Genomic DNA, 26,588 nt, shown 5'->3' with positions numbered 1-26,588 from the left:
TAGATTGTACACTTGGGTATCGCGTTGTCGGAGGTGGAGGATGGGTCCCAGAGAGTCGTACTCTACTACACGGACCCCGGAACAGGGGGGACGCAGGAAGCGGCTTCCTTCAAAATGGGAGACATGACGGGACGATGGGCGAGGTTTTCCCTCACCGTACAGGGGGCAGAGGTCAGTGCGTGGTCTACTTCATATGGGTAAGATGCAAGGTGGGGGCATTTTGACATCAGTAAGATTAGCTGGATCTGCTGATTCCTGCACTAACAACAGTAGAGACAATGCGTGCAATCAGCTGGGTTACACTGCCCTTTGTTTAAAGCAGGGGTGTCAAACTCAAGGCCCGGGGGCCAAATCCGGCCCGCGACTTCATTTTCTGTGGCCCCACAAGAGCTTGCAAAGAATATAATATGTTTACATGCTACTTTACAGAAGCACGTTGCCCATAAACTACATGTCCCACAATGCATCTCAAATGTGACTTTCTCAGAATTTGACTTTTTTTGTCAAAAATAGATTTTGTTTTCAAAATGTTACTTTTTTTGTTTTGTTTTTCCAGAATGTGGCTTTTCTTTTAAAATCATATTGTGACATTCTCACTGAAGAGACGTGCAATTATTTGCCCTAGACTTCTGCTTTCAGACCTAGTTAATTATGAAGTTATTACCCTATCCGATAATAATCCAATGCAGAGGCAACTATGTAATATAACACATTATTTTATATATATTCAATATTTATATATGTTTTTTTTATATAGTCTTAAAGTTACAACCGGCCCTTTGAGCGCAACCATAATGCTGATGTGGCCCGCGATGAAATTTAGTTTGACACCCCTGGTCTAAAGTAATAGTCTTAAGGCAAAAACAGGTTCCAAAAGTGAGCGCTTTTGACTGGTTCGCTGACTTTGTGCGTGTGCTCTTGTGACTCAGGTGCGTCTCTACATGGACTGTGAGGAGTATCATCGAGTGGCCTTCAGCAGGAGCCCCCAGCCTCTCACCTTTGAGCCCAGCTCGGGGATGTTCATCGGGAACGCTGGGGGGACGGGTCTGCAGAGGTTTGTGGTGAGTCCGGATGATCTGTTGGGTGTCTCTGAATCTGACACACATTTCCCTGCTCTCGATGTCAGTGAGCAGGGAATTGATGTCGGATCCATTCCTAGTTGCTGAAACTAAACGTGGCGTTTGGGCGGTCGCCTATTTTACACTTGAGACATGAACACAATAGGCTTTCCTGGCAGCTTTACGACCAGAGGACAGAGAACAGAGGAATGAATGGCAGCATGTCCTGTGAGAGCTCATAAATGCAAGCTGGATGGGATTTGCATTTCTGGAACATCGCCGATCTCTCATCTGAGTCTGTCATCTTGAATAACTTACAAAGTGTCAGTGCATATGCCACATGCTTAATTACAAACACTACCGAGGATGCAAAGGGGGGGTCCCAATCCTATGCATTTCTTAAAAAATAGTACCCCTGTGTGGTCATTATGGGCATGTGTGAAAGAGAATTGTTGAGCGTGCAGACTGAGAAGAAGAGGTAGTGATGATGCGATACTGTGTTCTGCTCTCAGTGCTCTTGTAAAAAATTAATAAACCTGTAAATGCTGCAGCACTTTCCTTCCAATCACAGAGCTGTGTTTGTCCCAGTTTCATAAAAGGTTTTAAACACATCTTGCCAAAAATCTTTTTTTTGAATAAATCACTTTTGATGCTGCCCTGGGACATGTGTCCTCCTCTTCTTGGTCTTTTGTTTCCAGGACAGTGGAAAGAAGTTCTTATTGCTTTTTTCCACTCATTAAGAATTTATTAGAGAAATCCGAGGAGAGTTTTAAAGAAATCCAATGAGCCAGGAAAGGAGAAATGATGTGTATTCTGATTTGATGGGGTCTCACAGGGGAGTCCATGTTCTGTTCACATTCAGTCTTGACCTATAGAGGGAAAGTGACCACTCGACTTTATAGACTTGATATTGTGTCTTTGTGTGGTGACGGGAACACTGGACTGATAATAAGGACAACAGGAAGTCATTGCTCCCTAGTGTTGTGATTCAATTTAGTATAATTCTAATTAACTTGTTATTTCATCCCACGAGCCTTTGACATTTTGACAAGCCTGGTGGGAAGGAAATCATTTTCAGTTGCATCTTTACTAAAATACATCCAATATAAAACGTACTGCGCAACCAGCAGGCAGGTTCTTTTTAATTTGGAAAGAGCCAGGCTAGTCTTTTCCCTTCTCTATGCCCAGCTAAACCTCCCAGGTGCACGTATAAGGGAAAGCATGAAAAGGTTCTTTTATTATGCAGAAATACTTTATTGTCAGACCAACACTAGCATCAGAGTCTAGCTTCACATTTAGCATAGAGATGTGATTACATTAAATATTAAGAAAGCATTACAATTGTATCCACTTTCTGCCGCATGGGAGAGCTTTCAAGGCTTTCTGCCAGAAGTCTAGGATCAGCCAACAAAACTACTTGGTTATGTTAATAAAAAAATCATGGTTCGAGTTCAAATAGACCCTTATAATTTGTACTTAATCCGAACATTTGGACCGACAGCAACGCTTTACGAGATAATGCTTTGATCAAGTTGACCTGCAGCTGTTTCTCTTCTATCTCCTCTCAATAAGCTCCATCTCTTTCACTACTCCCTCCTTCTCTATTCACACAGTCCTCCCCTCTCAGACAAAGAAGTCCGTAGTGACTCTGTTTCCAGCTGTTCAGTGTTTGACCTGGCAGCTTCCTTCGAAATGTTCCATCTTCTGGAAGCAACAACAGTAGCTCTCTGCAGAAACACACTCACACCTTTCCTTAGTTTCACTGAAACACATCCCGTGCTGGATGTTGGAAAGGGTTTGTGTGTTGCTGGAACCATCTTTACATGTTATGTGAAGTAGAAAAAGTGTGTGTGCAAATTATTTTCTAAGTCTCCCTGAGCTACTGAGTGTACTGTACAACACGTTGACAGTGCACAGATACATCTGGCTGCATTCATGTGTGTCTGTTTTTTGAACATGTAGACCAGGGGTGTCAAACTCAATTTCATCACGGGCCACATCAGCATTATGGTTGCACTCAAAGGGCCGGTTGTAACTTTAAGACTATATAAAAATACATATAAAAATATATCATATGTATAAAATAATGTATTATATTACATTATTTCCTCTGCATTGGATTATTATCAGATAGGGTAATAACTTAATAATTAACTACGTCTGAAAGCAGAAGTCTAGGGCAAATAATTGCAAGTCTCTTCAGTGAGAATGTCACAAAATGATTTAAAAAGAGAAGTGAAATTCTGGAGAAAAAATATTTTTGAAATAAAAAGTAGCATTTTGAAAAAAAAATCTAATCTAATTCTGAGAAAAAGGAATTCTAAGAAAAATGCATAGTTTGAAGGAAAAAAAAAATTCTGAGAAAAAAGTCTAATTTGAGATGCATTGTGGGACATGTAGTTTATGGGCAACGTGCTTCTGTAAAGTAGCATGTAACCGTATAATAAACACATTATATTCTTTGCACGCTCTTGTGGGGCCACAGAAAATGAATTCGCGGGCCGGATGTGGCCCCCGGGCCTTGAGTTTGACACCCCTGATGTAGACGCTTATAGGAGCATGTGTGTATGCAGTGTTCTGTTTTATACAGTAGTCTTATTTGTGCAAGTTTTCCAGCATGCAACTTTAAATGCATCAATCACACAGCCTGCCTTCAAGTGATTGGATTGATTTCACTTAGTTGCCTTTCAGATCAGTACCAAAAACTGACGTTAAATTCACACCCACTTGCATGGCACCTGCTTTGTTTAATGCACAAAGAGATGTTTCTAATTGAGTTGCTTTCTTTCTCTTTCTCACTACTTCACCACCATTACATTTCATCGGTCGTGCCTCACTCCATGAGAAACAGGTGTTTGTCCTCTGGCTCCAATTCTGTATCAATAAACTTCACTGAAATTGCCTTTAGCAAGTCTTTACTGATCTAATAAAGCGCCTGCTGACTCTCACATCTAAAGAACCATTTGCACACTAAATAATGGAAAAGCAAGCGTTCCTACTTTCCTTAATGTGGTCCCTTTTTTCGTTGCCTGACATCAAATGCACCCACGCATGGGATTCCAACTCTTTGTAATAACTAGTCAGAATAGTGACAGCAAGAATCGACCTGGCAGACTTTCCATGGTTCCGCTGGTACATTTGATAGAAATATAATCAAATATATTTTAATGACCTACTGTATAGCGGTCACATTTCAAGCCTTTTGTTTGACTTCTTAAACGAAAAAAGCTGTTGTTAAAAGTTATGATCAAATGTGTCCACTACAATGATGTAAATGTGTTTTGAGATCTGTTTAATTTCCAGATGTTGGTGTGTGTTACACAATGTGTGGGATAACGAGGAAGAGAGATGGATCAACTGAAACGCCGACAGACATTATTACATTACATTACATTGCATTTAGCTGACGCTTTTATCCAAAGCGACTTACAATAAGTACATTCGACCAGGAAGACACAACCTTGAGGAAAACAGAATCATATAAGAACATCAGGTTTCAAAGAGCCAATCGTTTCAAGTGCTGCTCAACTGGCTATAGATAAGCCAGTCCTTTATTAGTATATAAGTGCTCTGTTAGCAGTTCTTTGTTAGTCATTCTATCGCTCGAAGTGGAGTCGACATGCTGCTGTGTGTGAGATGTTATTAAGATTTAATTAAATGTAATGACATCTACTGCAGGGCTCCATCCAGCAGCTGGTGCTGAAGTCAGATCCCATGGCTCCAGATGACCAGTGTGAGGAGGACGATCCCTATGTGAGTGTGCAAGCACAGACTTTCTCAACATGTCGCTATTGCTCCCTCTACTGGTGAACTATATGAACAACAGTTTGTATGCAGCAGCGTCCATATACTTCTGTGTAGTTGTATGCTATGGAGTTATATTTTGAAAATACTTTGCTTTCAATCATTTTGAGCAGAACCTTTCCTGTTGCAACATCACATTTGCATGAAATAAATAAATCGATAAATTAATAAAACATGTATTTAATGCACCTTTCAATCAGGTTCATGCTGTTCCAAATGCTTCGCAGATGAAGGATGAGCTGAATTTAAGAACCAAAAAGTGTAGACTGTGAAAAAAAACGTGTATCTGTATTGCTTTTTCTTTTTCTATGTGTCTTGCATTGTTATGAGAAAAATCAAAAAAAATGCAAGTAAAAGTTGAGCTGTATGCAGTCTAATTAAAGTCATGACAGAAACTGGGAAACAAAGGATGTTTTTTTGTAATCTTCTCCGTAGGCCTCTGGCTATGGGAGCGGTGACGATGCTTATGACGACTTGGAGGGAAGAGACGAAGTGAAGAAGATTGTGAACACCATGGTGTGTGTTTCTTTTATGAGCTTCTTTACTGTTGAATCTTAAGAGTAGACATTGCATCCTGATTCCTGGTACATCTTGTAACTTCCTGCATGTTTGTGCAACACTCCACATACAAAATAAAAACATGCAGAGCCCTACTTGAACTCTTCTTTTCTCTTCCCAGCCCCTCCCAGAGCTGGCCCCCTCCTACAGCGCCCCTGTCCAAGCCCCCCCCACAGAGATGTCCCGAGCCTTCGTAGATGATGATGATGAAGACATCGAGGAGACTTCTGGACAAGAAGTGGAGAAGACCACAGTAATAGGTATAACAATTACCTTTGTATTTGATGTTGTTTTCAACAAAGTATAATTACTAATATATTAATAATTAATAATATACTGATATAGAAGTAGTGCTATTCAATATAACAATAGTGTATATATACTGGTGTGAGACTAGATATTGTCTCAGATCTTGGAGAATGTAACATGGCATGAGTGTTGTCTTTTCCTGGTTTTTAAATGCTGCATTGCAATGTCATGTCATTATTCTAAACTTGTTAATTAATCCTTATATCTTCTTTACTGATTATTATACAATAACAAGGGTTTTGATCAAACATAATCCTATATTTAAATACCTCCATATCACCCAGCCCAACATGGAAGTAATGCTGAAATTCTCTGGTGGTGTAATTCCCCAATTATCCAGAAGATGGTGCTAAAGACACATAAAAAAACGTTCTCTGTTTTCTCTTATCTTTCCTTTGACCTGCACTAAATATAATCCAATACCATTAGGTATACCCGGAAGTAAGCGGATTTTATTTGTGTATGTCCTCACTTTTTGTCTTTGTTTACAGTGAAGTCATCTCCAACAGTTACTCCAGCCTCCATACGGGAGACTGTAAGTTCATTTTCTTAGAGTTAATTGGATGATTATGATGTAAAGCACGTTACATTTTGAAGATGTGATGCAATACATGTATCTGTGTGGTTGTGAATTCAAAAATGTGAACTATACGATGACTTGCTATATTCCAGTGAGCTAATCAATCATTTAATGACTCTGTTTATTCATCATCCAGTCCCTGCAGGTGTCTTCAAGGCAGAAAGGAGAGCAAGGTGAGCCAGGTCCATCTGGGCCCCCCGGCCCTCCAGGAACAGCCTCAGGAGGGGGCGAGGGAGGGGAACCGGGACCCCGGGGGCCACAGGGAACAGCGGGGCCCTCAGGCAAACCAGGGGCTTCTGGGAAAGATGGACAGGCTGTGAGTTCATCCGTTTGTTTGGTTGCTTTATTTCCAATATTACATTTATGCGTTGCTGTTTATTACATGTATAGAGGTGTAGAGTGTATAAGGCTATGTGTTCTTTCTTTTTTTAATTATTCCTTATTAACTCTTGAGCTGCTGCTCTTATCTTTTCTTTCTATTTACAGAACATTCAAGAGCATTATTTAGAAAATTCTGTTTAGATAAATGATTGATTGGTGTTATACTTTTGTCTTTTCTCCAGGGAAGCAAAGGTGAAACTGGTGCCCAAGTAAGTACAATCTTTATTAGTCGATGTATAGATTCAATATTTAGGTATCTCTTGGTAACAGTGGTGCAGAAATGCACCAATTTTCATCTGAAGATTAAGCTAATACTAACATTTATAGACTAAGGTGACAATAAATGAGTGTCACAGATTAAGTTATCTCCTTTGCCCCATTATGATATCACTGTCTGTCATGACTCATGGGGGGATATCTCATGAAGCATTGAGCACAGCTGTACCTGTCTTTTTTCCCAGGGAGCCACTGGGGTTCCAGGATTCCCAGGACTGGAGGGCGACTCTGGTGCTATTGGAGAGAAGGTAAAGAATGCTCCTGTTTTAAATGGATAGTTTGGTTTATTGAAGTTGAGCTGTATGAGGTACGTACCCATAGTATCAGCGTTATGAACGGTAGATACAGTGCCAGAAAGGAGCTATTACTGTTTCTGCCATTAGGTCTAATGCAGCAGCTAAATGGATTTTCAGTATAGGTATGCACTTTATTTAGAATATATAATATATTTCAGTGCTCTACCTTGCAACGGTTTTTTGTATCTTGCAGAAAGCCATTGTTTTGTCACTAGTGAATCACTAAATGTAGGATCTAAAAACCCCTCTGCTGTCTCCTTCAGGGTGATCCTGGTCTGGGACGTCCAGGTCCTCCGGGCCCACCTGGACCTCCAGGTCCAACCAGCAAGTCTTCCATGTTCCTGGTAGGTTATTAAAAAAGACATTTGTACCTTCTGTTAATCCTTAAACAATCTGGTGAACTGCAGTTGTTAATGGCAGTTGATTCAGAAAGGAATATCAAGGAGGCTAATTGTATAGAAGTCTATGAGAAAGTGATTGTACAACTTATTTAAAGAATCCCAGGAAACCTCCTCCTAATGAGTGATGATGTTGTGTGATCACCAGGAGGGGTCAGGGGGGTTAGAAGACTTTGACAGTGATGCAGAGATTACGAGGGTAAGTTAACTTTGGTTTTGCTCTCTTTGCTTGGTGCGTCTTTTTCTTTTTTTTATTAATTATAACAGCATGTGTATATTGGGAATCCTTATAAATATGGCTAGGTGCATTATAAAATAATTTGGTTAAGATTTGATGTGCTGCGAATAGCTTTTTATGTATAATTGACTCTGTGACTCTGAGTAGTTTCTTTGGTGTGCTACAGCTCTATTCAGAGAAAACGTTGTCACCTTGTTGCACTTTCACACTAACATTCCCCTTTGCGTGACCATCAGGGGCCTCCAGGGCCACCAGGCGTCCCGGGGCCTCCAGGAGCCCAGTCTGAGAACACGTTTCCTGGATCACCTGGGGCCCCTGGGAAAGATGGGAAGGATGGACAGAGGGGGGAACCTGGAGTTCCTGTAAGTTTAACTTCTTACTTTTTCATATTCTGCATGTATAGTTTATTAAAAAGGCTAAAACACAAATAAATAATCCTAATATAATGTTTACCTACATATCATACATGATACATGTATATCATCTGTTCATTGTACTTGAGCATGTATGTAAATGTAAAGGTTCTTTAGAACACACATTTCCAGGGAACATGTGCATTTCTGACCGGACGTGTGTTTACAGGTAATTGAGGAGTGGTTTAGTGGCACTGGTTCTGGTTCTGATTCAGGGTCTGGTTCAGCAGGGTCTGGTTCTGATTCAGGGTCTTGGTCTGGTCAGGTATTAACATTTAGTCCCTTTAGATCTAAGGGACTGAAAAGACAGTATTTCCCCCAACGTTTTATAAAAGACCCATGTTCATTTCCTGCTTTCCTGTGTGTGTGTGTGTGTGTGTGTGTGTGTGTGTGTGTGTGTGTGTGTGTGTGTGTGTGTGTGTGTGTGTGTGTGTGTGTGTGTGTGTGTGTGTGTGTGTGTGTGTGTGTGTGTGTGTGTGTGTGTGTGTGTGTGTGTGTGTGTGTGTGTGTGTGTGTGTGTGTGTGTGTGTGTGTGTGTGTGTGTGTGTGTGTGTGTGTGTGTGTGTGTGTGTGTGTGTGTGTGTGTGTGTGTGTGTGTGTGTGTGTGTGTGTGTGTGTGTGTGTGTGTGTGTGTGTGCATGCTACAGCAGCAACACTTTGGCAGAAACGAGTGCTTCACAACATGGTCAACGCTGCAGCATCTGTTGGGGGAATGTGTCTTTTGTATTTAACATATTAGATGCTTTTACTAACTGTGTGACTGGACTACTCACAGGTCTACTGCAGAACTGTTTAGTGCATAATGTGTATTCACTTTGAACCCATGAGCTTTGTTAAATATGTTCTCATTCAAATCTTTGGAAACATTTGAATCATACCATTTTAAAGCATATATGAAAAACACCTATGCATGTGGATCTGAATTGATAACACTCTTGCTTCTGCAGGGAGTTGATGGAAAAGATGGCGATCCCGGATCTGCTGGGGAGAATGGAGACAAGGTGAGGCTAATGAATATTTGATGGCAACAAAAAATAGACCATCATAATGTATTCTTACTACGTCTTAGGTTATTTCCTCCTATTTGAGTGTTATAATTACTGATTTATATTGTTGTTGTTTTTTGTATCTGTTGAACAGGGAGAGCCTGGTGTAAACGGGCAACCAGGAACAAAGGTAAAATGTCTTCCTTAATGAATAAGTATTGTTGTTTTATCCAAAGTTGTAAATATTAAGTATTTGTTTACCTGTAAATGATGTCTCTTCTTTTTCCTAAACCAATGTTTTCTATGAAGTCCCCCTCTCCTTTTCACCCCACCCTTGTTTTTTCCTGCTCCTAATATCCAACATCCAAATCTTTAGCTACTTTTGTGATTTAACTTACTATAGGATTATTTTAAATGGGGTCTTTCTCCTCTTGCAGGGGGATCAGGGTCCTGCAGGGTTTCCAGGCCAGCCAGGCTCAGAGGGTCCAGAGGGGCATCCTGGACCCCCGGGGGCACCGGGCCCTTCTGGCCCCCCAGGGAGAGGCTATTCTATGGACTTTGAGGTAAGGACTCTATCACGTCTTCAAGATCAAGATTTTAAGATGTTATTGTCATATGCACATGACGTATAGCAAATACAATCTGAAGTCACATTCTCCTCCAACATGCAGTATATTTAAAATACATTTTAAAATTAACAATACAAATGCAAAGTTGGAACTTGTTTTTTTGGTGCATTTTATTAGGACTTGGAAGGCTCTGGGGTGCAAGGTGGATTTGGATCAGCACTTTCCAGAGGCCCAGAGGTAAAACCGCGTGACAACGTGAAGAGAATTCAGCGCCATCATATTTCATGATTTTGCTTAATATCCCTCATCACAGTGTGTTATAGATTAATGTACTTGTATTTGTTACGCAGGGCCCTGCAGGTGTTCCTGGAATTCAAGGACCCAGGGTGAGATAACTTTGTTAAAGCTTGGGTTTTTATTATGTAAGGGCTCACACTTAGTTTTGATGTTTATGTTGTTTATATTGTATTTCTTTAACAGATTTATTTTGCTATTCATAGGGTACAGATGGTTTGGATGGGGCCGCAGGAAAGCCAGGGGAAAGGGTAAGTCTTCTCGCTTTTATGTTCGCTTTCTAAATACAGTTTTTTTGTTACAAACTGTTTAAGTTAAGTTTCAGGTCACAGTGAGCCGCTCTAGAGTGAAATACCACTTGGTGACTTCCTATTTTCACCGCAACCTGTGTAATGAGAACTTGACTTTAACATAATCATTTTTGAACAGAAAGCCACGTGTGAAGTAGACTTTAAACGAGTCATTTTGACGGCATTTGTATTTGACAACATGGAGCCGAGAGAATGCTTTATATTTCCTGGTGGTGTCTGCAGGGGGAGAAAGGTGCCACAGGGTCCCCAGGGTTTCCAGGACTGGATGGATTCAAAGGGGAAGAGGTCAGTAACTGGGTGAACTAATATACATATGCATGTAGTATTTAATTCAACTTTTGCAAATGGTTTTGACCAATTTAGATGCATTTTAATGGATCACTTCTGATTCTAAAATAGAGCTGCAAGTTTATTAAAAAGTAATTTCTAAAATAATCCAGAAAGTAATTTACAGCATATGCATTTCAACAACACGTGTAAGGTGTGAAATATACTGCTAATACTGAAAGATGCATTTGTGTCCTCTTCAGGGCCTGAAGGGGGACAAAGGACAGAAGGTAACACTTGATTGGATATGTGACGAGGCGCACATGAACATGAACACACCTTTCTAAAAATGTAAAGGCTAAATGGTTATAACATCATTTGTTCAGGGTGAAGTGGGACGAGACGGGCTCAGTATTCCAGGCCCTCCAGGACCACCTGGACCCTCAGGACCCCTCATCAACCTGCAGGATGTGAGTAGCACCTGAAACGCCCCCTGTTGGTTCTTTTATTTGTTGTACAGACTTCCCCACTTCATTACCGACATCAAGACCATTATTTTTTCCATTTTTAAATCAAACAGCCTGACTGTGTTTGCCTGTCGTGAGGTAGTTTGATTACATTGACAACGTGCTCTTCCTGCCCCTAACACAGCTTCAATTAAACGATACGGATGGCACCTTCAACTTCTCAGGGATTTCTGTGAGTATCAGAAAATAAATGATTGTGTTGCAGATATATGAAAACATGTATAGAAAGTGTGTTCAACTTTATAACTGTATTGAGAGTCCAGCAGTTGGATGAGTAATTGTATGTCCTTTGCAGGGTCCTCAGGGTCCAAAGGGGGACGGAGGGTTGCCAGGAGTTCAGGGACCTCCAGGAATTAAAGTAAGTGACACATGCACGCCTAGCTCTGCTAACATACAATATCTAAACAGATATTTATACTCTCACAACAGTCAAGTCGATGTCTTTCATATTTCATTGTTTGTTTTAGCATTGTTGTCATTTACTCATTTTGATTTGTTTGTTTATTTGTGTGTGTGTGCAGGGTGAAAGAGGGGAGCCAGGGTTGGTCCTCTCAGACGACGGATTGATGTCGTCGGGCCTGGCTGCTGCACCAGGAGTCAAGGTTATATTTGTTTTTTACTTTAGATATTATAATAATTGTTGTTTTCATTTGTGTTTGAGCTTACTATTGGTATTTATCTATGAATGCATGTTTTTCAGGATAAATCACACTTTTTGTAAAATAAGTCAAAAGCATTCATTTTTCATTGGATCTGAAATGATGTTTGTTGGTTGCTCGTAATGTGTTTATGTCAAGTCCCTTTAAAATGTTTATTTGTTTGCAGGGTGATCACGGTTTGCCTGGACCTGTTGGAATTCAAGTAAGTATTAGCAGCAAAAAAGTCACCTTTTAATGTGCTATACTGTAGCACCATGAGCGTTCCTTTTATTTCCACTGCTCTAGATAAAGGTTCTTTGAATGCATTAAAAGTACTGTCAGTCACCTTGTCGTGGTCCCAACAGGGCCCGACCGGACCTTCAGGACCAAAGGGAGAGTTTGGTTTTCCTGGAAGACCTGTAAGCACCACGAACTCCCCAAAGATATTTCATTTGGTTAAAATGTGCACTGACACTTTCTGATATTACCGGTTGGTTCTTTGATCAGGAAATCCAGATTAAAAAAAGATGTGTGTTATAGGGTCGTCCAGGCAGGATGGGGCTTAAAGGAGAGGGAGGCGACGCTGCAGGCCTGCCGGTGAGTCGAATACAACTAAAATACTGGATCAGAATATGGAAAGGAAACCTGTAGTGATTGATATGTGATGGAATACTTAATATGACTTTGTCGCTTTAAATCAATGTATACTTTAGATTGTTGAAATGTCTTTCTTTCTCCAATTTTGTGAGGTTTTTTGTCTTCTTTAATTGTTTGTTTAGGGACTTCCGGGCCCTGCAGGGCTGCCGGGCCGCCCAGGGATATTCAACTGCCCCAAAGGAGTAAGCGCGCACACACACACATGCACGCCAACACACACACACATTCCTTCACAAGTTGTAGAGCTTTGATTCTCCACCCAAACCTGATGGCGCTGAATTATTTTTGAAGTGCTCCCCCATCGGGCCTGAATCTGGCGTGGCTTGCCCGGGTTATCAGGTTGGGATTATTTTGGAGGCTTTTATTGTCTGTAATATCATGAATTATGTATAGGCAAGTAATAATACCAGATTAGCAGCAAGTAAACGCATGAATACGAAATAACTTTGATAACATTTGAAGAATGGCACATTGTTTAAGAAGATTTAAATCATGGAAATGACATATTACAGTACAGTATATACAATTCACACAATCTATCATAAAAACACTTCAGTTAATAAAATACGAGTCGGTACAGGAAAGCGCATGTCAGAGATAGTGTCACATTGTCTGTTATCACAATGCAGAGACTTTTGTAGACTTAAGGTTGTAAAAGTTCTTTGAATATATATATTTTAAAAAAGAATTGAGAGCTAGACGGAAAGATATTCAGGATTCCAGTCGGACTATGGCTCAAAACATGTGGTTCCTCTCTGCAGGTAGGTGTGGGGTTGTGCCATATTGTTCTTACACACAGTTCTAACTTAATTCTCCTCAGTCATATCGTACATAATATTTACTCACCGTCCTTTCTCCTCTCCTCTGCTTTCTGAAGACCGTGTTCCCCGTCCCCCCAAGACCCCACTGCAAACAGACTGTAAGTTTCTGTCTCTGTAGCCAAACGACATGTCAAGCACGTCTTCATAAATGTGTTTCCCGCTTTCTCTATATCCCAAATCATAAATTCATGGTGGACTAAGGGTTTAAAAAACATTAATTGTAGTCGATTAAAGAAGATACTATGCATGTTTAATTTCCTTATTGATTGAAATCTAATCTGCATTCTTAGTCTCATAACTTAAGTATCACATGAACAGCCTGCCGAGCCCATTCACACATATATCCTAATAACTTCCTTTCCTTTTGTCTACATATAAAGTGCATGTTTCTCTGTGTAACTGGTACTGGTACCCCCCCTCACCTTTTATCACTCAGAGCGGTGCCATGATGGCTCTGAATCTTTCCTGCATGATGCATGTCCACTCTGGTAAATTGAAGGCTCATTGCAAATACATACAGAAGGTACTATTTGAATCACATCTAAGGAAAATGAGCATTGGTCATTTGCATGTTGATTATAATATTAACAATAGAAAATAAGTGATTTTATTATTTGATAATGCATTGTAGAACTGTTTAGCAAAGTGATGGTGTACAGATAACCTGAGAGGCAAGTGAGAAAACAAAATCTGGTTATGAGTTCTTTTTTTTTTTTAAACCAGGATAATTTTCTGAATTCACTATTATTGTTTTATCTGCGAAAATGTAAGAAAACTGTTTTGCTAGGTGCAAAAAAAGCCGTTGGCCGTTGTTATTTCTTCTTGAAATACCAATTGTGAAGACAAGAGGCTCAAGTGCACTACTACCGTACTACCGTTTGTTTTCTTGCAGGTATACTGTATGTACATTGTGTAAGCATGGAGAAATGTAAACCTAAAAAAAAGGGACAATATCATTTAGACCAAACATTCAAAATGGATTGCCAATTATTATTTTTTTCACATTTGCCTCTCTCGAATTATACTGGTAATTATCTAAGATTTCTGAATTCATTGACTGTTGTTTCTGCTCAAATATTTCAGCGTAATCCTGATGGAACTGTTGCTTTAGGTAGGTGGTGTCATCTCTTATGTTTCCCATAAATAATGATTTATATCAAGATTACCAAAATACTCATTTCAGTCTCAGGACGCGTACCTGCAATATAAATATATATATCGTTTTTTTTTACTTCAATAAACCTCTGAATCAACAAAGTTTAAAAAGAATACTTTAAGTTGTGCTCTTGTTGTCACAGGTAACTGTCAAACGGGATATAAAGGGGAAAGGGGAGAGAGAGGTCTTCCTGGGCTGCCGGCACCACAAAGTAAGTGAACATTTATAACGGCTGGAAATGCCTTTAGATAACACCAACCAGAAAGGAAAATCCACAATAAAAAGTACAGAAATACAAATCTATGATGTGTGTTTTTAATGATTGAATTTCAAGGCCTGACTTTTTATTTTCTCTTTACCTCCCCAATGTTTCCAACTTCCTGTAAAACTTATGTTGCATTATATTAATTATTACTATGTTGTTATTATTAGCTTTAACTTCCTGCTCTTTGTTTACAGGCTCATTTCTTTCAAGGGGAGGCTGGGTAAGTCTCATATGGATGTGTTTATTGAGTTGATTTAGATTGGAGGCGAGCTTGCCTCATGTGCCATCAGATGTATCAGCTCATGTGTTTCACCTGTGTGTGTAATGACAGGGGTCAAGTGGTGACCAGGGCCTTCAGGGAGAGAAGGGAGACAGGGGGGAGGGAGGGTTCTCCGGAACACCAGGCACGCCCGGGAGAACCGGACCTGTGGTGAGTTTTGTTAAATTAATTGAATTGCCAATATTTTCTTAATTGAGTTTTCCAAGACTCACTTTCCCTGACGCCTTTCAGGGCCCCAAAGGAGAGTCTGTGATCGGACCCCAGGGCCCTCCCGGGGTGCCGGGTTCACCGGGGTTCCCCGGCTATGGCAGACCAGGACCGGTGGGCCCTGCTGGACCCCCAGGGCCCCCGGGACCCTCTGGGACCCCCTTAAGATACGGCTCAGGTACAATTCAAATACATATTTGTATTTGAGTAAAAAATGATTATGTCGGCATGAAAGACAGTCTTGAGTATCAATCAAATTAATACCACTGTTTTTGTATCATTTTCTATATATTGACATCGGTTGACCAAGCTTATGATTCTGTTTGTTAGGGTTCTGGTATAAGGTCATATATTTCATTATTTACTACAGTATTATTCTAGAAACCATCTGCCATGAAACTGTCATTTACTGTTAATACATTTGTTCAAGTTGTACCCGCTTGTTATATCGTACAGAAATCTTCCAGGTTCACATATCATTCTAGTAGCTGATGAGATTCAAACGGTTATAATGTGCTGGGCTAAAATGTAGATTTGTTCCGGTAGCTTTGACCGTTGCCGGCCCCCCCGGACCTCCTGGACCTTCGGGACCTTCGGGTAGCTCTTCATCTGTAAGTGAACTTGTTTCTTCTAATGGAGCAGAAAATATAATATATGCAAGGACAACCAAGGCCATTTCCTTGAAACAACAGCATGCTCTTAACAGCATGCTCTTAACATTTGAGTGATTTCACAATTTCATTAGAATCGCAAGTTTCCAGAGATGGTCTGAGTTGTTCTCCTCTCTTTTCTCTTCAGATGAAGACATTTACGTCCCGTGAGAGTATGATGCAGCACACGGTCAGAGACGCAGAGGGAACCATGGCCTACGTCACGTCAACAGGAAGTCTCTTCATCAAAGTCTCTCAGGGCTGGAAAGAGATCCAGGTATTTATAAATCTGACTTCTAATCACTCTGTGCTTAAGATAAGCAACGATCTCAATACCAAAGCGAATTTAGAAGCACAAGAGAGCAGGGCCTTTTAACCCTGGGTACTGCAAACTTTCTTAAAGGCACAGTCTCACTATTTGGGAAAATCTTCTATCGCTAAAGAAGGAAGGGTTTGACAAAATTCTCTTCATGATACAAATCAAGCATATTTCATGAAACTCAGTTGAAGTGGACTTTGACGGCTATTAGTTATTAAATATAAAGACGGCATGAGCTCAAATTACACAAATGACATGTGACGCTTAATTGTTCTGTGTTTTATCTCTACAGCTTGGAAGTCTGATCTACCTCTCCAATAACATTATCCCTCAAGATGAGGTACTTTTAAAAAAAAAATGTCATTGCTTTTGCTGAGTAAAAGAAACAATATTTGTATGCAGTATTTATCCAATTAACATGTATTTTTGTTATTCGTTTAGCCTCGCATTGCATATCAGATAAGAGGAGAGACGATGGAAAGAATACGTTCCGTTAATGAAAGGGTGGGTGCCATGAGTGGTGTCATTTAAATGAACTGCTTGCTTTTTACTCCGCTCTGACAGCCTAAATAAGTCACTTAACAGATATTCGGTATCAATAACCATCTTCTCCCCCTGCAGCTGACCCTGGTGGCTCTGAACCAGCCTCACTCGGGTCACATGACGGGGCTCGACACGGCCGACCGCCTGTGCTACGAGCAGGCCAAGGCCATGGGTCTGGCTCCAAACTACCGCGCCTTCATTTCCTCCAACAGGCAGGACCTGGTTCACGTGGTCTATCCCGGGTTCAGGGAGAATCTGCCAGTGACCAACCTCAGGGTGAGTCGGCCACCTTGCTCTGTTTAGATGTAAATGATTGATCCCAAACTGGGACATGTTGTTGTTGCAGCAGCTTGTTAACAAGGCATTGCACGTAGTCAAAATGGTGTGGGTTGCAATTAGAAAATGTGTAAGATGTGTATCAAATGTCTGAGAATCACTTAGTAAGAAGCAACTTTTAATGGCACTTTCTAGATAGGGATATTATGGCATCAGTAATCTCCACACTTTGTACAGAATTAAACAACAGAAATGGGACTTATTTGCATTCAAGTTGCATCCTTCCTTCCTGTATCCTTCCACAGACAAGTGGCTGTATCTAACTCACTCTGCGTCTTCTTTTCAGGGAGATGTGATGTTTAGGAACTGGCGAGAAATCTTCACAGGCGACGGGGGGCCGCTGGATGCCAGAATACCCCTCTACTCCTTCGACGGTCGGGACGTTATAGCTGATCCTTTCTGGTAAGCTAACGGTCTTCTGTTCATTCAGTCAATCATTTACGCTTTGTATATATAGCACTTTTCATACACAAAAGCTGGGTGCAACAAGTATGAATATTAGTATTAGTTAGACATTAATGCTGAATTGCACATTAAAGGTAAACGATTAACAGCACATTTTGAAAATAGATAGGACCAAGACCATAGAGTGCCACAGTGACACGTCCTAAAACCCGGAAGTAAGTTAGCATTTGACAAAAACAAATGCAATTTCTCCATAGGATTTTGGAAAATAGCTCAAATCTAATCGATAGATTTATGATTTGAACATTATAAAAATAGGGTCGACATGTGGATATTATCCGGCTGAACAAAACGTGATCTGTCTCTTCAATTTGTGTCAACCACAGACCTTATTTCCAGCTATTTTCCAAAATCCTATGGAGAAATTGCATTGGTTTTTGTCGAAGGAACCAGAAGGAGTTTACTTCCGGGTTTTAGGACGCGTCACTGCGGCACTCTATTAAGAGCTTAACAAATAATTAACCAATCTGTTCATAGGCAGTACATTTTCAATATATTCTGATATCCTGTCGCCCCTCCTCCAGGCCTCAGAAGAGCATGTGGCACGGCTCCAGCTCCAGGGGTCTCCGGGTGGTGGACAAACACTGCGAGACGTGGCGGGCAGACCACTTGTCCGTCATGGGGCAGTCCTCCAGCCTGACCTCAGGTCTGCTCCTGGGCCAGCAGACCAGGAGCTGCTCCAACCAATACATCGTTCTGTGCATCGAGACTCACAAAACCCTTTAAACAAACTCCTTTTGTGGAAAGATCCAAATATGTGCCTATTTAAAAAAACATCCCCACATGATATCTCCTTATTTTCACCCCGGTGGCACATAATGTAAAACAGCAGCAGTACCTGTACTTATTCATGACGAAAAGGAAAATTGCTAACATCCCGAGAAGCACGGTAAAGCTTTATTTATGTTGAAATGATTCACACGGCACCTTTAACTTCAACGTCACTTTACGACTTGTGAATAAAACATAAAGTAACATAAACAGAATTCCCCGCCCCCATAGTCACTGAGGTGTGTCGAGGAGAAGATCTCTCTCTAGTTCTTATTCTCTTTGTTCAGAGAGACTGAAGACGTGCAGCGGCCGCAGGATTCTGCACCGGTCCGGTGAAAAACGTTTGTACAAATGATCGATTTCCAAAGACTTTTGTGATGGAAGCATAAATGGCTTCTTTGACTGGTTCCATTCTTAGAGCACACAGCAGTGTTGCCACCAAAGTCCTGTTTTGATGCACTGTACTTTATTTTATCTAGTTTAACATTTTCATCTTTTGTTTGTGTCGTAGCTTTTCATACATCTCACACCTTAGCAGCTTTTCCTCTCAATAGGCTATTTAATTTAAAATCAATGATTTATTTATGCTGTCACATAACATGAAATCAGATGAGTCAATTTAAGAATGTAATTTATCGTTTGTTGTTTGTCAAATGACTGTATCTTCTAACTCTTTGCCTTTTTTCTATTTTTTGTAAATTTTTTGATGTTTTTAGTTTTCTGCACAATGTCAAACAAATTCCATCTAGTGTAGGGATACAATTGAAACGAGTTTAATAATTTCATACTAAAAAAAAAAGAAGACTAACAAAATATTTTTTAAGGGAGAAAATCACATGTGTTTGTATAAATATTGGTTCTTTGTTAAATAAAGTTTTCTTTTCATAATCTGGTCTTCTTTTATTCTGAATTCAGTCAAAATTGAAAAGTGCAAATATCTGCAAGGTGTGTCTGAAATGTTGTGGAAATAAGTATTCATTTTCCTAGCCCTATAAAGTAAAACTCTTTAGTCTTCTTAAAGGTGGGGTAGGTAAGTTTCAGAAACCGGCACGAGATACACTTGTTGTTATATTCCATGGAATGCTCTTAACATCCCGATAGCAATGAATATCTTAAGTGCTTTGACAAAAAATCTCTGTATCATCATCTGTAAAAAGTACAACCAATCCGTTTAGCCGGGTGCCCCCTGTCTGTCAGCCTTCCATCTCGTGCACGCACAAATGTATCTCGTGCCCTCATTGGGTGTATGGAGGACGGAACATGACAGTATAAAGTATAAATAAATAAATGTATGAAGAAATACAGGAATAAATAAATAAATACGTAAATAAATAAATACAGGAATAAATAAATGACGAAATAAATACAGAAATAAATAAATGTTGAAATTAATACACAAATAAATAAATAAATGCATAAATAAATATGGAAATAAATACACCAATGTATAAATAAATAAAAGTTGAAAATAAAACAGAAGACACGTTGTTATATATCTTTCATTTATTTCTACATTTACTCGACATACATTTATTTATTTATGTATTTATGTGTCCGTATGCTAATGAGGTGGGCGGTCCTAACCTCAGTCTGAAGCAGGATTCGCCAATTGTTGGAGCCAGGGAGAAGCAATAGATTCGTGGCAAGTCACATCTGTACATTCGGTGTACAGTGTACACACCCACGGCAACTCGCTAACAATGGCTTCGGCTGGAAGGGCGCTGTCAGACCTTCAGCGGGATGCGGCTAACCAGCTTGAAAACTGTAAGTGACTCATGTTTTGGTCTAGTGTAAGACTGATATGACAATGTAAAAAAACTGATCTGTGTGTTAAAATGACAATGTACAGTTGTGTACCCAATGTGGCGCTATGTTATGTTTTGTGCAGCACAAAGGACCGCTAACGCGCCAGTTTCGTCTCCTCCTCCTCCTCCTCCTCATCCGTTACATAACGGGACTCCCAGACACCCAGTGGACATGGCCGTATCCACCATTGAGGTCACCGAGGTCCGGACCTCGGTAATTTTTTCCGAGCTGTGTATACAAAACTTGTGATATAATTGCAGTAAAAGGGATTATTTGTAGTACTTCCATTTACTGCCGATGGGGGCGCTGCATAACTACATAGCCTCAATTAATGCAAACAGAAGAAGACGACATGTATCAACAAACCACCGCAGCCCGGGCCCTTTCTCATTTCTCGAACTCCCCTCCTCGACTCCCCTCCTCGACTCCTATCCTCGATACTTAGTCCCGCCCACAGGAGATGCGAGCGGAGGAGCCGAGGAGAGAGGAGGGGAAGCAGCAGGCGGTTAGAGAAATGAGAACTCCTCTCCTCTGAGTGGTCATTTTAAAGAGACGTCCATTAATGATGACAGGAGGCACAGCAGCCCTCTGTCTGATGGACAGATGTGTTCATGATGATTATATATTTACTTTGATTCATTCACAGTGCGGTATAATGAGACAATAATGGCTACAGATGCGGACACACACACACACACACATATATATATGTGTATATATTTATATAAATATATACAATTTCAGAATCAAGCAGAGCACTCTCATAATAACGTAACACTATCAGAGACTGGATATATCCCCCCCCCCTCTCTGGTCGCTACAATGTGGAAAATAAATTACGGGCCAAAAGTTTTATTTACAATTATTAAAAGTAAGCAGAGGACACCAAACCAACTGACACCTGTCTGTCCGCTGCATCGACGCACACACTGTCCCACACACACCTACACCACACACACCTACACACACACACACACACACACACACACACACACACACACACACACACACACACACACACACACACACACACACACACGCATATACAGCTCCTAAATCAGGCTACAGCCGTTGTGTATTTTATTGTGAAGCACTAAATGGTTTTAGAAAAATATCGACTCTTTGTTTGTAGATATCTACTAAACTAAAGCAAAAAGAGTAGGCCTGTTCTACTGAGTGATATATATTATACACACTGCTCTGCTTTCTGCAGGACCTCACAGCTGTTCTCACTGTAAACATCGCGTCGCGATGAAAGCAGTTAATAAAATAATATCCAGGGGATGCATGCAGAGCTGTCATTGGCTGAGATAAGTCCGGCCGTGCGTCACGACTCTTTGAAACATCTCTGTTGCCGGAAATGCATCCACGAAGCAGCCGTGGAGGACCGTGGAGGACCCATCAGTGTATCCTCGGTTATAGCTCCTCCAGAGAGCCTCCTCGACGCTCGGTCATCGGTCCTCGAAGTGCATTTAGAGAAATGAGATGTCCTTCAACATGGCGCGCTGAAATTCATTTCCGGGTCACTACCGGAGGACCGAGGAGTCGAGGAGTCGAGGAGGGGGATTTGATGAAATGAGAAAGGGCCCCGGACTTGAACCGGAGCAGAGGAGGAGTGATGAGGTATCTAGAGATCTGAGTCCAGCGGGCTGCTTGTGTTTCTGTTCATCAGGACATCATATGAGCAGCAGATCCTGTGTGAACGCTCTACGTTAGCCAGTGGACGTCCGACAACATGCACACTAACTTATATTGCAGCTATAGGCTATAGAGCTACATTTAATTACATTCATCCAATGTCAGAAGGATTACCTTTTAACAAACGTTGTAATGATTTTCTTTCACTTCAATTTGAGTAAAACATTGAAGATATAACATTGTATTGTTTTCTTTTCACACTGACTCAGATATAATGAAAAGACTACGTCAGTCGAAGCTCAGCTTCGGTAAGGAAGAGACAGGACAGGCAGAGAGAAAGAGAGAGAGAGAAAGTGATGGAAGTCAGGGAGGAACTGCAGGTATAGTCACACAAACGAAGGCTTAATAACCCCATCTATCTATCTATCTATCTATCTATCTATCTATCTATCTATCTATCTATAACGTAGTCTTCATTTAGAATATAGACAATAGGCATAATTGTAAAACAACATCTTTGTTATGATGTCATAATAACATACAATTGTATAAAATACAATTTGCTTTCATCTTTGTTCTCTTTTGAGAATCAAACAAAACTGATTTAAAGTTAAAAAACATAATGCAAACAAACAAGTGAAATGAACTAAATTGCTGAATTGCTTTTAATTCACTGGCAGGAGCGACAAGTGAGGAGGAGCAAGAAGTGAGCAACGAGGGAGAGATTGAACAAAGAGAAAGAGTAGAGGACAGAGAGAGTAATGAACAGGAAGAAGACAGAGAGACTAAAGAAGATGGAAGAGAGGCTGCAGGTTATGGAAAGGAGAGAGACATGGAAAATGAATGTTGACAATGTTGTGTGATCATTTTAGCCTCTTCTGCATGTCCAGATCATTAATAGTAACACTCAACTGATTGTTACGCATTACACTTTAAAAAAGAATTGATGCTGCAGCCCACTGACATGGTTTGAAATCAATATATTATCCAATTTGTGACCCCCCACAGGAGTTAAAAAGCACCTAACTAGATCATGAAAATCCCAAAGATCTCGGGGGAGTATACCCCCGAACCCCCCTAGGCCTAGCATGTTTGGACCTCGGTATTTAGGAAATCCTGGATACGGCCCTGCCAGTGGACGGTAGGTCTTTGCATCAAACAATTTTTTAATGCAAATCCGATCAGTTTACTAAGTTTATATCGCCAATGACAAGTTATTTGTTTCAGTTTCTGTCCACCAGCTTGAAGGACTGCGGTCAACTCAGCCGTCTCTCAAATTTGCTTGGTCAAATGAGCAGTTCTCCATTTTTGAGTGCGTGATTTATAGTGCCTTTACGGTAATCGCTGAGAAGCGGCACTAACGCAAGAGTAAAAGAATGCATGTTTTTTCTGCTTCATGCGATACAAATTATTTTTACCATGAGTTCTTAAAAAAACTAACACTGTTTGACTCAGTACAATAAAATGAAGTACTTTTACTGTCTTTTTTCTGGGTAATACTCTCAAATTCCCCTTCTGAGAACAAAATCATGCAACTTCTGCTATATTTGATGAGATAAAATGATTTTTAGCGATACATCCTTAATAAAAGTGATACTGTTGGACTCAGTACTTTTTAGACTGAGATAAAATGATTTTGTGCTAAAAGTACTTGATTGTACTTTTGGTAGTAGTCCAAGTAGTACTGAATCCAACAGTACCAATTTCATTAAGAACTGATTGCACAAAATCATTGTATCTCTCATCAAAGATGGCAGAAAACATGCATTATTGTACTCTGGAGGGGAGTGTGACAAAGGATTACTCAGAAAGTACACAGTAAAAGTACTTGATTGTACTTTTGGCAGTAGTCCAAGTAGTACTGAATCCAACAGTACCAATTACATTAAGAACTTATAGCACAAAATCATTTTATCTCAAATCAAAGATGGCAGAAAACATGCATTATTGTACTCTGGAGGGGAGTTTGACAAAGGATTACTCAAAAAGTACACAGTAAAAGTACTTGATTGTACTTTTGGTAGTAGTCCAAGTAGTACTGAATCCAAGAGTACCAATTTCATTAAGAACTTATTGCACAAAATCATTTTATCGCTCATCAAAGATGGCAGAAAACATGCATTATTGTACTCAGGACAGGAGTTTAAACGAGTATTACTCAAAAAGTACACAGTAAAAGTACTTGATTGTACTTGTGCTACTAGTCCAAGTAGTACTGAATCCAACAGTACCAATTACATGAAGAACTTATAGCACAAAATCATTTTATCTCAAATCAAAGATGGCAGAAAACATGCATTATTGTACTCTGGAGGGGAGTTTGACAAAGGATTACTCAGAAAGTACACAGTAAAAGTACTTGATTGTACTTTTGGCAGTAGTCCAAGTAGTACTGAATCCAACAGTACCAATTACATTAAGAACTTATAGCACAAAATCATTTTATCTCAAATCAAAGATGGCAGAAAACATGCATTATTGTACTCTGGAGGGGAGTTTGACAGGGGATTACTCAAAAAGTACACGTACTTGATTGTACTTTTGGTAGTATTCGAAGTAGTACTGAATCCAACAGTACCAATTTCATTAAGAACTTATTGCACGAAATTATTTTATCTCTCATCAAAGATGGCAGAAAACATGCATTATTGTACTCTGGAGGGGAGTTTGACAAAGGATTACTCAAAAAGTACACAGTAAAAGTACTTGATTGTACTTTTGGTAGTAGTCCAAGTAGTACTGAATCCAAGAGTACCAATTTCATTAAGAACTTATTGCACAAAATCATTTTATCGCTCATCAAAGATGGCAGAAAACATGCATTATTGTACTCAGGACAGGGGTTTAAACGAGTATTACTCAAAAAGTACACAGTAAAAGTACTTGATTGTACTTGTGCTACTAGTCCAAGTAGTACTGAATCCAACAGTACCAATTACATGAAGAACTTATAGCACACAATCATTTTATCGCATGTTTTCTGCCATCTTTGATTTGAGATAAAATGATTTTGTGCTATAAGTTCTTAATGTAATTGGTACTGTTGGATTCAGTACTACTTGGACTACTGCCAAAAGTACAATCAAGTACTTTTACTGTGTACTTTCTGAGTAATCCTTTGTCACACTCCCCTCCAGAGTACAATAATGCATGTTTTCTGCCATCTTTGATGAGAGATACAATGATTTTGTGCAATCAGTTCTTAATGAAATTGGTACTGTTGGATTCAGTACTACTTGGACTACTACCAAAAGTACAATCAAGTACTTTTAGCACAAAATCATTTTATCTCAGTCTAAAAAGTACTGAGTCCAACAGTATCACTTTTATTAAGGATGTATCGCTAAAAATCATTTTATCTCATCAAATATAGCAGAAGTTGCATGATTTTGTTCTCAGAAGGGGAATTTGAGAGTATTACCCAGAAAAAAGACAGTAAAAGTACTTCATTTTATTGTACTGAGTCAAACAGTGTTAGTTTTTTTAAGAACTCATGGTAAAAATAATTTGTATCGCATGAAGCAGAAAAAACATGCATTCTTTTACTCAAATAGTACACAGTAAAAGTACTTGATTGTATTTGTGGTAGTAGTCTAACATGTACTGAGTCCAACAGTACCAATTTGATTAAGAACTTATGGCTAAAAATCATTTTATCCCTCATCAAATATCATTGATTGATTGATTGATCAAATATAGCATAAGCACTTGTACTACCGTCAGTGCAACCCTGTCTCCTAAAAATTACGTTCCCACAGAACTAAACTGCATTCTCAATTACGTTTAGCTAGAAACGTATTTTCTCCCACGTTACGTTTGTTATGAACGTATCTCAAATACGTTTATTTTCTACATATCTTCTAGAAGCATATTTTCTTCCACGTTACGTTAGTTATGAATGTATCTTAAATACGTTTATTTTCTACATATCTTTGCCATTTATTGTCTTGCTTATAAGAATGATAATAGTTATTTATAAATATCATTTTAGAGCACACATTTGAAATCGAGAATCGGGCTCGATATATGGTTAAATTAAAATCAGTAGGCGAGGCTGTAATTTCGCCAGCTGTTACTCTCATGAGCGAGGCAGAAAATAATAGTTTGATCATGCCAAAAAGCTGCTGTGTTGTTTATTGCACCTCAAACATTAAAACAAATCCAGAGTTACGTGTTTCTGTACTTCCTCTAAGAAGAAAGGACAGTAACAGAAGAGCTCTGTGGCTTCAGGCTTGATCGCCGTTCAAATGACAGCGTTGGTTTCCCCAAAAGTGGGCGGGGATGTAAAGTGAAGTCGATTTTACTCTCATCTATTATTCAAAACCATTCTATTTATTCTAACGTATTACATGCCATTGTTTTATCTTTTTATTTATTTGTTTTTATTTTAAATCGTATAATGTCGGACTTTTTTTGTCGTCTTTGAGGAAAAGAAATGGGGTTTAGAGATTCAAAATACTGAAATCTGTATTTTTTTAAATCTCTTCCTTCTAATTTGTTATTCTTTTCTAAATAACACACTGTTATTTACTCAACAATAACACACAATTATCCTTGTTTTTATTTATTCGTTTAATTCTATAATCGTGGGCTTTTTAGCCGTAAATAAAGTCACCGGAAACAGACGGGACATTTTGAGCAATACACACCACAAACCCACTAAACTGATTACCCAAGATCCTCAGCTTGAAGCTTGTTGATTGGATATTTTAGCCGCAATGCACGCTGGGATATGGTGCTGATATCATATGGAGATATGATATCCGACAAC

At 39.7% G+C, this 26,588-nt stretch overlaps 1 protein-coding gene across 1 annotated transcript in view; it reads left to right on the top strand.

The window, feature by feature from the left end:
* LOC117465786 (collagen alpha-1(XV) chain-like) overlaps positions 1-19,261 on the top strand; it is a 50,215-nt gene extending 30,954 nt beyond the window's left edge. The window contains exons 4-44 of the mRNA XM_034108808.1: positions 4-171; positions 930-1,061; positions 4,737-4,811; positions 5,298-5,378; positions 5,542-5,680; positions 6,221-6,264; positions 6,446-6,625; positions 6,873-6,899; positions 7,152-7,214; positions 7,526-7,606; positions 7,809-7,859; positions 8,135-8,260; positions 9,259-9,312; positions 9,452-9,487; positions 9,735-9,860; positions 10,044-10,103; positions 10,217-10,252; positions 10,367-10,411; positions 10,694-10,756; positions 11,002-11,028; positions 11,125-11,208; positions 11,390-11,437; positions 11,561-11,623; positions 11,787-11,867; positions 12,091-12,126; positions 12,269-12,322; positions 12,444-12,500; positions 12,683-12,742; positions 13,438-13,479; positions 14,465-14,492; positions 14,680-14,748; positions 14,997-15,022; positions 15,134-15,232; positions 15,314-15,467; positions 15,836-15,900; positions 16,088-16,216; positions 16,551-16,598; positions 16,700-16,762; positions 16,880-17,077; positions 17,424-17,539; positions 18,127-19,261. Of these exons, the coding sequence (XP_033964699.1) occupies positions 4-171; positions 930-1,061; positions 4,737-4,811; positions 5,298-5,378; positions 5,542-5,680; positions 6,221-6,264; positions 6,446-6,625; positions 6,873-6,899; positions 7,152-7,214; positions 7,526-7,606; positions 7,809-7,859; positions 8,135-8,260; positions 9,259-9,312; positions 9,452-9,487; positions 9,735-9,860; positions 10,044-10,103; positions 10,217-10,252; positions 10,367-10,411; positions 10,694-10,756; positions 11,002-11,028; positions 11,125-11,208; positions 11,390-11,437; positions 11,561-11,623; positions 11,787-11,867; positions 12,091-12,126; positions 12,269-12,322; positions 12,444-12,500; positions 12,683-12,742; positions 13,438-13,479; positions 14,465-14,492; positions 14,680-14,748; positions 14,997-15,022; positions 15,134-15,232; positions 15,314-15,467; positions 15,836-15,900; positions 16,088-16,216; positions 16,551-16,598; positions 16,700-16,762; positions 16,880-17,077; positions 17,424-17,539; positions 18,127-18,328 (3,336 nt within the window). The 3' untranslated portion in view covers positions 18,329-19,261. The remainder of the gene's footprint in view (positions 1-3; positions 172-929; positions 1,062-4,736; positions 4,812-5,297; positions 5,379-5,541; positions 5,681-6,220; positions 6,265-6,445; positions 6,626-6,872; positions 6,900-7,151; positions 7,215-7,525; positions 7,607-7,808; positions 7,860-8,134; positions 8,261-9,258; positions 9,313-9,451; positions 9,488-9,734; positions 9,861-10,043; positions 10,104-10,216; positions 10,253-10,366; positions 10,412-10,693; positions 10,757-11,001; positions 11,029-11,124; positions 11,209-11,389; positions 11,438-11,560; positions 11,624-11,786; positions 11,868-12,090; positions 12,127-12,268; positions 12,323-12,443; positions 12,501-12,682; positions 12,743-13,437; positions 13,480-14,464; positions 14,493-14,679; positions 14,749-14,996; positions 15,023-15,133; positions 15,233-15,313; positions 15,468-15,835; positions 15,901-16,087; positions 16,217-16,550; positions 16,599-16,699; positions 16,763-16,879; positions 17,078-17,423; positions 17,540-18,126) is intronic.
* Positions 19,262-26,588: the final 7,327 nt, after the last annotated feature.

The sequence above is a fragment of the Pseudochaenichthys georgianus genome, chromosome 20 (genome assembly GCF_902827115.2).
Source record: "Pseudochaenichthys georgianus chromosome 20, fPseGeo1.2, whole genome shotgun sequence".
Taxonomy (NCBI): Eukaryota; Metazoa; Chordata; class Actinopteri; order Perciformes; family Channichthyidae; genus Pseudochaenichthys; species Pseudochaenichthys georgianus.
The sequence above is the reverse complement of the archived record's forward strand: the minus strand, read 5'-3'. Positions and strand labels throughout refer to the sequence as shown.